General features: G+C 55.2%; 1 protein-coding gene across 1 annotated transcript in view; it reads left to right on the top strand.

Moving 5' to 3' along the window:
* The window catches only part of GLOD5 (glyoxalase domain containing 5), a 34,550-nt gene extending 20,559 nt beyond the window's left edge, over positions 1-13,991 (top strand). The window contains exons 2-4 of the mRNA XM_072132656.1: positions 9,370-9,501; positions 10,355-10,510; positions 13,530-13,991. Of these exons, the coding sequence (XP_071988757.1) occupies positions 9,370-9,501; positions 10,355-10,510; positions 13,530-13,667 (426 nt within the window). The 3' untranslated portion in view covers positions 13,668-13,991. The remainder of the gene's footprint in view (positions 1-9,369; positions 9,502-10,354; positions 10,511-13,529) is intronic.
* Positions 13,992-15,156: the final 1,165 nt, after the last annotated feature.

The following is a 15,156-nucleotide window of genomic DNA, read 5'->3' as shown; positions in this document are numbered from 1 at the left end:
GGGGGGCACAGCAGCACAGAGGATTACAGGATAATGGGGGGGGCACAGCAGCACAGAGGATTACAGGATAATGGGGGGGGCACAGCAGCACAGAGGATTACAGGATAATGGGGGGGGGCACAGCAGCACAGAGGATTACAGGACAGCAGCACAGAGGATTACAGGATAATGGGGGGCACAGCAGCACAGAGGATTACAGGATAATGGGGGGGGCACAGCAGCACAGAGGATTACACGTGTGGATAATGGGGGGGCACAGCAGCACAGAGGATTACAGGATAATGGGGGAGGGCACAGCAGCACAGAGGATTACAGGATAATGGGGGGGGGCACAGCAGCACAGAGGATTACAGGATAATGGGGGGGGGGCACAGCAGCACAGAGGATTACAGGATAATGGGGGGGGGCACAGCAGCACAGAGGATTACAGGATAATGGGGGGGGGGGCACAGCAGCACAGAGGATTACAGGATAATGGGGGGGCACAGCAGCACAGAGGATTACAGGATAATGGGGGGGCACAGCAGCACAGAGGATTACAGGATAATGGGGGGGGGGGGGGGGCACAGCAGCACAGAGGATTACAGGATAATGGGGGGGGGGCACAGCAGCACAGAGGATTACAGGATAATGGGGGGGGGCACAGCAGCACAGAGGATTACAGGATAATGGGGGGGCACAGCAGCACAGAGGATTACAGGATAATGGGGGGGGCACAGCAGCACAGAGGATTACAGGATAATGGGGGGGGGCACAGCAGCACAGAGGATTACAGGATAATGGGGGGGGGGGGGGGCACAGCAGCACAGAGGATTACAGGATAATGGGGGGGGGCACAGCAGCACAGAGGATTACAGGATAATGGGGGAGGGCACAGCAGCACAGAGGATTACAGGATAATGGGGGGGGGCACAGCAGCACAGAGGATTACAGGATAATGGGGGGGGCACAGCAGCACAGAGGATTACAGGATAATGGGGGGGGGCACAGCAGCACAGAGGATTACAGGATAATGGGGGGGGCACAGCAGCACAGAGGATTACAGGATAATGGGGGGGGGCACAGCAGCACAGAGGATTACAGGATAATGGGGGGGGGCACAGCAGCACAGAGGATTACAGGATAATGGGGGGGCACAGCAGCACAGAGGATTACAGGATAATGGGGGGGGCACAGCAGCACAGAGGATTACAGGATAATGGGGGGGGCACAGCAGCACAGAGGATTACAGGATAATGGGGGGGGGCACAGCAGCACAGAGGATTACAGGATAATGGGGGGGGCACAGCAGCACAGAGGATTACAGGATAATGGGGGGGGGCACAGCAGCACAGAGGATTACAGGATAATGGGGGGGGCACAGCAGCACAGAGGATTACAGGATAATGGGGGGGGCACAGCAGCACAGAGGATTACAGGATAATGGGGGGGGGCACAGCAGCACAGAGGATTACAGGATAATGGGGGGGGCACAGCAGCACAGAGGATTACAGGATAATGGGGGAGGGGCACAGCAGCACAGAGGATTACAGGATAATGGGGGGGGCACAGCAGCACAGAGGATTACAGGATAATGGGGGGGGCACAGCAGCACAGAGGATTACAGGATAATGGGGGGGGGCACAGCAGCACAGAGGATTACAGGATAATGGGGGAGGGCACAGCAGCACAGAGGATTACAGGATAATGGGGGGGGGCACAGCAGCACAGAGGATTACAGGATAATGGGGGGGGCACAGCAGCACAGAGGATTACAGGATAATGGGGGGGGCACAGCAGCACAGAGGATTACAGGATAATGGGGGGGGGCACAGCAGCACAGAGGATTACAGGATAATGGGGGGGGGCACAGCAGCACAGAGGATTACAGGATAATGGGGGGGGGCACAGCAGCACAGAGGATTACAGGATAATGGGGGGGGCACAGCAGCACAGAGGATTACAGGATAATGGGGGGGGGGGGCACAGCAGCACAGAGGATTACAGGATAATGGGGGAGGGCACAGCAGCACAGAGGATTACAGGATAATGGGGGAGGGGCACAGCAGCACAGAGGATTACAGGATAATGGGGGGGGGCACAGCAGCACAGAGGATTACAGGATAATGGGGGGGGGGCACAGCAGCACAGAGGATTACAGGATAATGGGGGGGGGGCACAGCAGCACAGAGGATTACAGGATAATGGGGGGGGGGCACAGCAGCACAGAGGATTACAGGATAATGGGGGGGGGGCACAGCAGCACAGAGGATTACAGGATAATGGGGAGGGCACAGCAGCACAGAGGATTACAGGATAATGGGGGGGGGCACAGCAGCACAGAGGATTACAGGATAATGGGGGGGGGCACAGCAGCACAGAGGATTACAGGATAATGGGGGAGGGGGCACAGCAGCACAGAGGATTACAGGATAATGGGGGGGGGGCACAGCAGCACAGAGGATTACAGGATAATGGGGGAGGGGCACAGCAGCACAGAGGATTACAGGATAATGGGGGGAGGGGCACAGCAGCACAGAGGATTACAGGATAATGGGGGGGGGGCACAGCAGCACAGAGGATTACAGGATAATGGGGGGGGGGCACAGCAGCACAGAGGATTACAGGATAATGGGGGGGGGCACAGCAGCACAGAGGATTACAGGATAATGGGGGGGCACAGCAGCACAGAGGATTACAGGATAATGGGGGGGGCACAGCAGCACAGAGGATTACAGGATAATGGGGGGGGCACAGCAGCACAGAGGATTACAGGATAATGGGGGGGGGCACAGCAGCACAGAGGATTACAGGATAATGGGGGGGGGCACAGCAGCACAGAGGATTACAGGATAATGGGGGGGGGCACAGCAGCACAGAGGATTACAGGATAATGGGGGGGGGCACAGCAGCACAGAGGATTACAGGATAATGGGGGGGGGGCACAGCAGCACAGAGGATTACAGGATAATGGGGGGGGGGCACAGCAGCACAGAGGATTACAGGATAATGGGGGGGGGGCACAGCAGCACAGAGGATTACAGGATAATGGGGGGGGCACAGCAGCACAGAGGATTACAGGATAATGGGGGGGGGCACAGCAGCACAGAGGATTACAGGATAATGGGGGGGGGGCACAGCAGCACAGAGGATTACAGGATAATGGGGGGGGGCACAGCAGCACAGAGGATTACAGGATAATGGGGGGGGGCACAGCAGCACAGAGGATTACAGGATAATGGGGGGGGCACAGCAGCACAGAGGATTACAGGGATAATGGGGGGGGGCACAGCAGCACAGAGGATTACAGGATAATGGGGGGCACAGCAGCACAGAGGATTACAGGATAATGGGGGGGGGCACAGCAGCACAGAGGATTACAGGATAATGGGGGGAGGGGCACAGCAGCACAGAGGATTACAGGATAACGGGGGAGGGGCACAGCAGCACAGAGGATTACAGGATAATGGGGGAGGGGCACAGCAGCACAGAGGATTACAGGATAATGGGGGAGGGGCACAGCAGCACAGAGGATTACAGGATAATGGGGGGGGGGGCACAGCAGCACAGAGGATTACAGGATAATGGGGGAGGGGCACAGCAGCACAGAGGATTACAGGATAATGGGGGAGGGGCACAGCAGCACAGAGGATTACAGGATAATGGGGGGGGGGCACAGCAGCACAGAGGATTACAGGATAATGGGGGGGGGCACAGCAGCACAGAGGATTACAGGATAATGGGGGGGGCACAGCAGCACAGAGGATTACAGGATAATGGGGGGGGGGCACAGCAGCACAGAGGATTACAGGATAATGGGGGGGGGCACAGCAGCACAGAGGATTACAGGATAATGGGGGGGGCACAGCAGCACAGAGGATTACAGGATAATGGGGGGGGGGGCACAGCAGCACAGAGGATTACAGGATAATGGGGGGGGGCACAGCAGCACAGAGGATTACAGGATAATGGGGGGGGGCACAGCAGCACAGAGGATTACAGGATAATGGGGGGGGGGCACAGCAGCACAGAGGATTACAGGATAATGGGGGGGGCACAGCAGCACAGAGGATTACAGGATAATGGGGGGGGGGCACAGCAGCACAGAGGATTACAGGATAATGGGGGGGGCACAGCAGCACAGAGGATTACAGGATAATGGGGGGGGGCACAGCAGCACAGAGGATTACAGGATAATGGGAGGCACAGCAGCACAGAGGATTACAGGATAATGGGGGGGGGCACAGCAGCACAGAGGATTACAGGATAATGGGGGGGGGCACAGCAGCACAGAGGATTACAGGATAATGGGGGGGGGCACAGCAGCACAGAGGATTACAGGATAATGGGGGGGGGGCACAGCAGCACAGAGGATTACAGGATAATGGGGGGGGGGCACAGCAGCACAGAGGATTACAGGATAATGGGGGGGGGCACAGCAGCACAGAGGATTACAGGATAATGGGGGGGGCACAGCAGCACAGAGGATTACAGGATAATGGGGGGGGGCACAGCAGCACAGAGGATTACAGGATAATGGGGGAGGGGCACAGCAGCACAGAGGATTACAGGATAATGGGGGGGCACAGCAGCACAGAGGATTACAGGATAATGGGGGGGGGCACAGCAGCACAGAGGATTACAGGATAATGTGGGGGGGGCACAGCAGCACAGAGGATTACAGGATAATGGGGGGGGCACAGCAGCACAGAGGATTACAGGATAATGGGGGGGGCACAGCAGCACAGAGGATTACAGGATAATGGGGGGGGCACAGCAGCACAGAGGATTACAGGATAATGGGGGGGGGCACAGCAGCACAGAGGATTACAGGATAATGGGGGGGCACAGCAGCACAGAGGATTACAGGATAATGGGGGGGGGCACAGCAGCACAGAGGATTACAGGATAATGGGGGGGGGCACAGCAGCACAGAGGATTACAGGATAATGGGGGGGGCACAGCAGCACAGAGGATTACAGGATAATGGGGGGGGCACAGCAGCACAGAGGATTACAGGATAATGGGGGGGGGCACAGCAGCACAGAGGATTACAGGATAATGGGGGGGGGCACAGCAGCACAGAGGATTACAGGATAATGGGGGGGGCACAGCAGCACAGAGGATTACAGGATAATGGGGGGGGCACAGCAGCACAGAGGATTACAGGATAATGGGGGGGGCACAGCAGCACAGAGGATTACAGGATAATGGGGGGGGCACAGCAGCACAGAGGATTACAGGATAATGGGGGGGGCACAGCAGCACAGAGGATTACAGGATAATGGGGGGGGCACAGCAGCACAGAGGATTACAGGATAATGGGGGGGGCACAGCAGCACAGAGGATTACAGGATAATGGGGGGGGCACAGCAGCACAGAGGATTACAGGATAATGGGGGGGGGCACAGCAGCACAGAGGATTACAGGATAATGGGGGGGGCACAGCAGCACAGAGGATTACAGGATAATGGGGGGGGGCACAGCAGCACAGAGGATTACAGGATAATGGGGGGGGGCACAGCAGCACAGAGGATTACAGGATAATGGGGGGGGGCACAGCAGCACAGAGGATTACAGGATAATGGGGGGGGGCACAGCAGCACAGAGGATTACAGGATAATGGGGGGGCACAGCAGCACAGAGGATTACAGGATAATGGGGGGGGGGCACAGCAGCACAGAGGATTACAGGATAATGGGGGGGGGGCACAGCAGCACAGAGGATTACAGGATAATGGGGGGGCACAGCAGCACAGAGGATTACAGGATAATGGGGGGGCACAGCAGCACAGAGGATTACAGGATAATGGGGGGGGGCACAGCAGCACAGAGGATTACAGGATAATGGGGGGGGGCACAGCAGCACAGAGGATTACAGGATAATGGGGGGGGGCACAGCAGCACAGAGGATTACAGGATAATGGGGGGGGGCACAGCAGCACAGAGGATTACAGGATAATGGGGGGGGCACAGCAGCACAGAGGATTACAGGATAATGGGGGAGGGCACAGCAGCACAGAGGATTACAGGATAATGGGGGGGGCACAGCAGCACAGAGGATTACAGGATAATGGGGGGGGGGCACAGCAGCACAGAGGATTACAGGATAATGGGGGGGGGCACAGCAGCACAGAGGATTACAGGATAATGGGGGGGCACAGCAGCACAGAGGATTACAGGATAATGGGGGGGGGCACAGCAGCACAGAGGATTACAGGATAATGGGGGGGGCACAGCAGCACAGAGGATTACAGGATAATGGGGGGGGCACAGCAGCACAGAGGATTACAGGATAATGGGGGGGGCACAGCAGCACAGAGGATTACAGGATAATGGGGGGGGGCACAGCAGCACAGAGGATTACAGGATAATGGGGGGGGGGCACAGCAGCACAGAGGATTACAGGATAATGGGGGGGGCACAGCAGCACAGAGGATTACAGGATAATGGGGGGGGGCACAGCAGCACAGAGGATTACAGGATAATGGGGGGAGGGGCACAGCAGCACAGAGGATTACAGGATAATGGGGGGGGGCACAGCAGCACAGAGGATTACAGGATAATGGGGGGGGGCACAGCAGCACAGAGGATTACAGGATAATGGGGGGGGCACAGCAGCACAGAGGATTACAGGATAATGGGGGGAGGGGCACAGCAGCACAGAGGATTACAGGATAATGGGGGGGGAACAGCAGCACAGAGGATTACAGGATAATGGGGGGGCACAGCAGCACAGAGGATTACAGGATGGGGGGGCACAGCAGCACAGAGGATTACAGGATAATGGGGGAGGGGCACAGCAGCACAGAGGATTACAGGATAATGGGGGGGCACAGCAGCACAGAGGATTACAGGATAATGGGGGAGGGGCACAGCAGCACAGAGGATTACAGGATAATGGGGGGGGCACAGCAGCACAGAGGATTACAGGATAATGGGGGGAGGGCACAGCAGCACAGAGGATTACAGGATAATGGGGGGGCACAGCAGCACAGAGGATTACAGGATAATGGGGGAGGGGCACAGCAGCACAGAGGATTACAGGATAATGGGGGGGCACAGCAGCACAGAGGATTACAGGATAATGGGGGGGCACAGCAGCACAGAGGATTACAGGATAATGGGGGGGGGCACAGCAGCACAGAGGATTACAGGATAATGGGGGGGGCACAGCAGCACAGAGGATTACAGGATAATGGGGAGGGGCACAGCAGCACAGAGGATTACAGGATAATGGGGGGGGGACACAGCAGCACAGAGGATTACAGGATAATGGGGGGGGCACAGCAGCACAGAGGATTACAGGATAATGGGGGGGCACAGCAGCACAGAGGATTACAGGATAATGGGGGGGGCACAGCAGCACAGAGGATTACAGGATAATGGGGGGGCACAGCAGCACAGAGGATTACAGGATAATGGGGGGGGGGGCACAGCAGCACAGAGGATTACAGGATAATGGGGGGGGGCACAGCAGCACAGAGGATTACAGGATAATGGGGGGGGCACAGCAGCACAGAGGATTACAGGATAATGGGGGGGGGCACAGCAGCACAGAGGATTACAGGATAACGGGGGAGGGGCACAGCAGCACAGAGGATTACAGGATAATGGGGGGAGGCACAGCAGCACAGAGGATTACAGGATAATGGGGGGGGGCACAGCAGCACAGAGGATTACAGGATAATGGGGGGGGCACAGCAGCACAGAGGATTACAGGATAATGGGGGGGCACAGCAGCACAGAGGATTACAGGATAATGGGGGGGGGCACAGCAGCACAGAGGATTACAGGATAATGGGGGGGGTGCACAGCAGCACAGAGGATTACAGGATAATGGGGGGGCACAGCAGCACAGAGGATTACAGGATAATGGGGGGGGGCACAGCAGCACAGAGGATTACAGGATAATGGGGGAGGGGGGCACAGCAGCACAGAGGATTACAGGATAATGGGGGGGCACAGCAGCACAGAGGATTACAGGATAATGGGGGAGGGGGGCACAGCAGCACAGAGGATTACAGGATAATGGGGGGGGGCACAGCAGCACAGAGGATTACAGGATAATGGGGGGGGCACAGCAGCACAGAGGATTACAGGATAATGGGGGGGGGCACAGCAGCACAGAGGATTACAGGATAATGGGGGGGGGCACAGCAGCACAGAGGATTACAGGATAATGGGGGGGGCACAGCAGCACAGAGGATTACAGGATAATGGGGGGAGGGGCACAGCAGCACAGAGGATTACAGGATAATGGGGGGGGCACAGCAGCACAGAGGATTACAGGATAATGGGGGGGCACAGCAGCACAGAGGATTACAGGATAATGGGGGAGGGGGGCACAGCAGCACAGAGGATTACAGGATAATGGGGGGGGGCACAGCAGCACAGAGGATTACAGGATAATGGGGGGGGGGGCACAGCAGCACAGAGGATTACAGGATAATGGGGGGGTCACAGCAGCACAGAGGATTACAGGATAATGGGGGGGGGGGCACAGCAGCACAGAGGATTACAGGATAATGGGGGGCGCACAGCAGCACAGAGGATTACAGGATAATGGGGGGGGGACACAGCAGCACAGAGGATTACAGGATAATGGGGGGGGGACACAGCAGCACAGAGGATTACAGGATAATGGGGGGGCACAGCAGCACAGAGGATTACAGGATAATGGGGGGGGGACACAGCAGCACAGAGGATTACAGGATAATGGGGGGGGGCACAGCAGCACAGAGGATTACAGGATAATGGGGGGGGGGCACAGCAGCACAGAGGATTACAGGATAATGGGGGGGGGGCACAGCAGCACAGAGGATTACAGGATAATGGGGGGGGGGCACAGCAGCACAGAGGATTACAGGATAATGGGGGGGCACAGCAGCACAGAGGATTACAGGATAATGGGGGGAGGGGCACAGCAGCACAGAGGATTACAGGATAATGGGGGGGCACAGCAGCACAGAGGATTACAGGATAATGGGGGGAGGGGCACAGCAGCACAGAGGATTACAGGATAATGGGGGGGCACAGCAGCACAGAGGATTACAGGATAATGGGGAGGGGCACAGCAGCACAGAGGATTACAGGATAATGGGGGAGGGCACAGCAGCACAGAGGATTACAGGATAATGGGGGGGGGCACAGCAGCACAGAGGATTACAGGATAATGGGGAGGGGCACAGCAGCACAGAGGATTACAGGATAATGGGGGGGCACAGCAGCACAGAGGATTACAGGATAATGGGGGGGCACAGCAGCACAGAGGATTACAGGATAATGGGGGAGGAGTTATTAGTGTAAGGGGCGGGGTTATTAGTGTAAGGGGCGGGGTTATTAGTGTAAGGGGCGGGGCAGTGATCCGGCAGTTTTCCTCTTTCCGCAGATTATCCGCTGGAGTTCGGACTCGGTGTTCCGGATAAAGCGTCTGGATCACCTGGTGCTGACGGTGCAGAGTATAGAGGAGACGGTCGCCTTCTACACCCGGGTGCTGGGCATGGACCTCGTCACCTTCAAGGTAAGAGAGCGCCTCACTGACAGGCAGCAGTGGTACTGACATCAAGCAGGTCCAACTTACTGACAGATAGAGGCTCTTACTGACAGGCAGCAGTGTTACTGACAGAGGCTCTTACTGACAGGCAGCAGTGTTACTGACAGAGGCTCTTACTGACAGGCAGCAGTGTTACTGACGGGCAGCAGTGTTACTGACGGGCAGAGGGTGTTACTGACAGGCAGCAGTGTTACTGACGGGCAGAGGGTGTTACTGACAGGCAGCAGTGTTACTGACAGGCAGCAGTGTTACTGACAGGCAGAGGGTGTTACTGACAGGCAGAGGGTGTTACTGACAGGCAGAGGGTGTTACTGACAGGCAGCAGTGTTACTGACAGGCAGAGGGTGTTACTGACAGGCAGCAGTGTTACTGACGGGCAGAGGGTGTTACTGACAGGCAGCAGTGTTACTGACAGGCAGCAGTGTTACTGACAGGCAGCAGTGTTACTGACAGGCAGAGGGTGTTACTGACAGGTAGCAGTGTTACTGACAGGCAGCGGGTGTTACTGACAGGCAGCAGTGTTACTGACAGGTAGCGGGTGTTACTGACAGGTAGCGGGTGTTACTGACAGGCAGAGGGTGTTACTGACAGGTAGCAGTGTTACTGACAGGCAGCGGGTGTTACTGACAGGCATAGGGTGTTACTGACAGGCATAGGGTGTTACTGACAGGCAGAGGGTGTTACTGACAGGCAGCGGGTGTTACTGACAGGCAGCGGGTGTTACTGACAGGTAGCGGGTGTTACTGACAGGTAGCGGGTGTTACTGACAGGCAGCAGTGTTACTGACAGGCAGCAGTGTTACTGACGTGTTCCCTCTCAGGGGGACCGGAAGGCGCTGACGTTTGGGGCACAGAAGATAAACCTCCATGAATCCGGGAAAGAGTTTGAACCCAAAGCCAAACACCCGAAGCCGGGATCCGCCGATCTGTGCCTGATCACCGAGACCCCGCTCCGCTCCGTCCTACAACATCTGCAGGTGCGTCACAGCCTCGTTACAATGTGTCAGCGCAGACAATGCTCTGGATCATCAGACTGAGACACATTGTAACTAGAACCTGTGCCTGGTCTACGGCAGGAACTGGTTACTATCAGTGTCCCTGGTGGTGTAGTGTATAGAGAGGTTACTATATAGGTGTCCCTGGTGGTGTAGCGTATAGAGAGGTTACTATCGGTGTCCCTGGTGGTGTAGTGTATAGAGAGGTTACTATATAGGTGTCCCTGGTGGTGCAGTGTATAGAGAGGTTACTATATCGGTGTCCCCGGTGGTGTAGTGTATAGAGAGGTTACTATATCGGTGTCCCCGGTGGTGCAGTGTATAGAGAGGTTACTATATCGGTGTCCCTGGTGGTGTAGTGTATACAGAGGTTACTATATCGGTGTCCCTGGTGGTGTAGTGTATAGAGAGGTTACTATATCGGTGTCCCTGGTGGTGTAGTGTATAGAGAGGTTACTATAGGTGTCCCTGGTGGTGCAGTGTATAGAGAGGTTACTATATCGGTGTCCCTGGTGGTGTAGTGTATAGAGAGGTTACTATAGGTGTCCCTGGTGGTGCAGTGTATAGAGAGGTTACTATATCGGTGTCCCTGGTGGTGTAGTGTATAGAGAGGTTACTATAGGTGTCCCTGGTGGTGCAGTGTATAGAGAGGTTACTATATCGGTGTCCCTGGTGGTGCAGTGTATAGAGAGGTTACTATATCGGTGTCCCCGGTGGTGCAGTGTATAGAGAGGTTACTATATCGGTGTCCCTGGTGGTGTAGTGTATACAGAGGTTACTATATCGGTGTCCCTGGTGGTGTAGTGTATAGAGAGGTTACTATAGGTGTCCCTGGTGGTGCAGCGTATAGAGAGGTTACTATATCGGTGTCCCTGGTGGTGTAGTGTATAGAGAGGTTACTATATCGGTGTCCCTGGTGGTGCAGTGTATAGAGAGGTTACTATATCGGTGTCCCTGGTGGTGTAGTGTATAGAGAGGTTACTATATCGGTGTCCCTGGTGGTGTAGTGTATAGAGAGGTTACTATAAGTGTCCCTGGTGGTGTAGTGTATAGAGAGGTTACTATATAGGTGTCCCTGGTGGTGCAGTGTATAGAGAGGTTACTATATAGGTGTCCCTGGTGGTGTAGTGTATAGAGAGGTTACTATATCGGTGTCCCTGGTGGTGTAGTGTATAGAGAGGTTACTATACCGGTGTCCCTGGTGGTGCAGTGTATAGAGAGGTTACTATATCGGTGTCCCTGGTGGTGTAGCGTATAGAGAGGTTACTATATCGGTGTCCCCGGTGGTGCAGTGTATAGAGAGGTTACTATATCGGTGTCCCTGGTGGTGTAGTGTTATAGAGAGGTTACTATATCGGTGTCCCTGGTGGTGTAGTGTATAGAGAGGTTACTATATCGGTGTCCCTGGTGGTGTAGTGTATAGAGGGGTTACTATAGGTGTCCCTGGTGGTGTAGCGTATAGAGAGGTTACTATATCGGTGTCCCTGGTGGTGTAGCGTATAGAGAGGTTACTATATCGGTGTCCCTGGTGGTGTAGTGTATAGAGAGGTTACTATATCGGTGTCCCTGGTGGTGCAGTGTATAGAGAGGTTACTATATCGGTGTCCCTGGTGGTGTAGCGTATAGAGAGGTTACTATAGGTGTCCCTGGTGGTGCAGCGTATAGAGAGGTTACTATATCGGTGTCCCTGGTGGTGTAGTGTATAGAGAGGTTACTATCGGTGTCCCTGGTGGTGCAGTGTATAGAGAGGTTACTATATCGGTGTCCCTGGTGGTGTAGTGTATAGAGAGGTTACTATATCGGTGTCCCTGGTGGTGTAGTGTATAGAGAGGTTACTATATCGGTGTCCCTGGTGGTGTAGCGTATAGAGAGGTTACTATATCGGTGTCCCTGGTGGTGTAGTGTATAGAGAGGTTACTATATCGGTGTCCCTGGTGGTGCAGTGTATAGAGAGGTTACTATAACAGTGTCCCTGGCGGTGTAGTGTATAGAGAGGTTACTATATCGGTGTCCCTGGCGGTGTAGCGTATAGAGAGGTTACTATATCGGTGTCCCTGGTGGTGTAGTGTATAGAGAGGTTACTATATCGGTGTCCCTGGTGGTGCAGTGTATAGAGAGGTTACTATATCGGTGTCCCTGGTGGTGTAGTGTATAGAGAGGTTACTATAGGTGTCCCTGGTGGTGTAGTGTATAGAGAGGTTACTATATCGGTGTCCCTGGTGGTGTAGTGTATAGAGAGGTTACTATCGGTGTCCCTGGTGGTGCAGTGTATAGAGAGGTTACTATATCGGTGTCCCTGGTGGTGCAGTGTATAGAGAGGTTACTATATCGGTGTCCCTGGTGGTGCAGTGTATAGAGAGGTTACTATATCGGTGTCCCTGGTGGTGTAGTGTATAGAGAGGTTACTATATCGGTGTCCCTGGTGGTGCAGTGTATAGAGAGGTTACTATATCGGTGTCCCTGGTGGTGCAGTGTATAGAGAGGTTACTATCGGTGTCCCTGGTGGTGTAGTGTATAGAAAGGTTACTATATCGGTGTCCCTGGTGGTGCAGTGTATAGAGAGGCTACTATATCGATGTCCCTGGTGGTGTAGTGTATAGAGAGGTTACTATACCGGTGTCCCTGGTGGTGCAGTGTATAGAGAGGTTACTATATCGGTGTCCCTGGTGGTGTAGTGTATAGAGAGGTTAGTATATCGGTGTCCCTGGTGGTGCAGTGTATAGAGAGGTTACTATATCGGTGTCCCTGGTGGTGTAGTGTATAGAGAGGTTACTATATCGGTGTCCCTGGTGGTGCAGTGTATAGAGAGGTTACTATATCGGTGTCCCTGGTGGTGCAGTGTATAGAGAGGTTACTATATCGGTGTCCCTGGTGGTGTAGTGTATAGAGAGGTTAGTATATCGGTGTCCCTGGTGGTGCAGTGTATAGAGAGGTTACTATAGGTGTCCCTGGTGGTCCAGAGTAGTGAAGGGCTAATGTTAATGTTATGTCCTCTTTGCAGGTGTGTGGTGTCCCGGTAGAGGAGGGGCCGGTATTTCGGACCGGAGCCGTGGGCGAGATCCATTCTGTGTATTTCCGGGATCCTGATCAGAACCTGATAGAAGTTTCCAACTATCCGGCGGATGTCAAGAAACCCTGAGTGTAGCGGCGCCTCGTGGGGAGGTACATCCCGTCCCCCACTTACACCCAAACCTCAGGGAGATGAGACTCTGCTGCTAAACAGATGCAAATGTTCTAGGGGCTCAGGTGCAGAGGGTGGAGGTTCCTCAGGGGCGGAGCCTCACGCGTCATCTCACAACAGCCAATTAGCTTTTACTCCCTGAATGACTGATGACACAGCCGCTGTATGGGGAGACCTGCAACCAGTGCGCTCCACGAGAGGCCGGGCGGAACCGAACACTGGACCGGAACCATGGACGCTGCAGGACATTGGTCTGCTCTGAATAAAACTGCTTTGTATTTATCTGTGTCATGTACATGACTGCAGCGCCGCCCTGCTGGACATTACTGAGCCTGCACATACATAGAGAATATAGCACAATAATCACCGGCAGCTCCGGCCCCATCACACCCAGAAATAACAATAACCCTTCACTGTCTGGTGATCGGGCCGCATCGGGATACACGGGGTGTCAGCTGCAGCCAATAGCTGACACCCCAGTGTAACACCCGCAGCCGGACTGGACTTTGATTGCGGGTGTTTAACCTGTTAAATGCAGGGGTCAGCGCGACCATTGCATTTAACGTTTTCGTACTGTCTTCGGGGAGGGGGGTGGCGTCCATCGCTGTCATGGCAGCCCTGAGGTCTGAAGCAGCACCAAACCAAGTCCCAAAACTTCAAGGGGATCCTGATGGAATTCAAAGGACCTAAACCCACCCCCAGATCCCGACTTGGGCAATCCCTGAGGGCCAGAGCCTTCTGGAAATGGGTCAACAGAACCCTCTTGTCAAGGACTTTCCTCGACATGGTCCTGATCTCCCACATTCCCAGACCCCACCGGCGAATCACCTTCAGAACCGGGGTAGCGTAAGCCGGAAGATGCCCATGCGGTGTGCGAAGATCCTTCACTTGTCCTCCTGTCTCCCATTCCTGGAAGAAAGGCCGAAACCATCCCCTGCAGGAGTATACCCACGGAGGAGCCCATCCCCTGCAGGAGTACACCCACGGAGGAGCCCATCCCCTGCAGGAGTATACCCACGGAGGAGCCCATCCCCTGCAGGAGTATACCCACGGAGGAGCCCATCCCCTGCAGGAGTATACCCACGGAGGAGCCCATCCCCTGCAGGAGTATACCCACGGAGGAGCCCATCCCCTGCAGGAGTATACCCACGGAGGAGCCCATCCCCTGCAGGAGTATACCCACGGAGGAGCCCATCCCCTGCAGGAGTATACCCACGGAGGAGCCCATCCCCTACAGGAGTATACCCACGGAGGAGCCCATCCCCTGCAGGAGTATACCCACGGAGGAGCTCATCCCCTGCAGGAGTATACCCACGGAGGAGCCCATCCCCTGCAGGAGTATACCCACGGAGGAGCCCTCTCTTTCCAGAGTTTTGCTACATTGATCTTAAGAAAGGTATTCGCTAGGAACACCACAGGGTTGACCATACACAACCCTCCTTGTCTC

This window comes from Engystomops pustulosus, chromosome 1 (assembly GCF_040894005.1).
Source record: "Engystomops pustulosus chromosome 1, aEngPut4.maternal, whole genome shotgun sequence".
Classification (NCBI taxonomy): Eukaryota; Metazoa; Chordata; class Amphibia; order Anura; family Leptodactylidae; genus Engystomops; species Engystomops pustulosus.
Note: the sequence above shows the minus strand (reverse complement) of the source record. Positions and strands in the feature narration are given on the sequence as shown.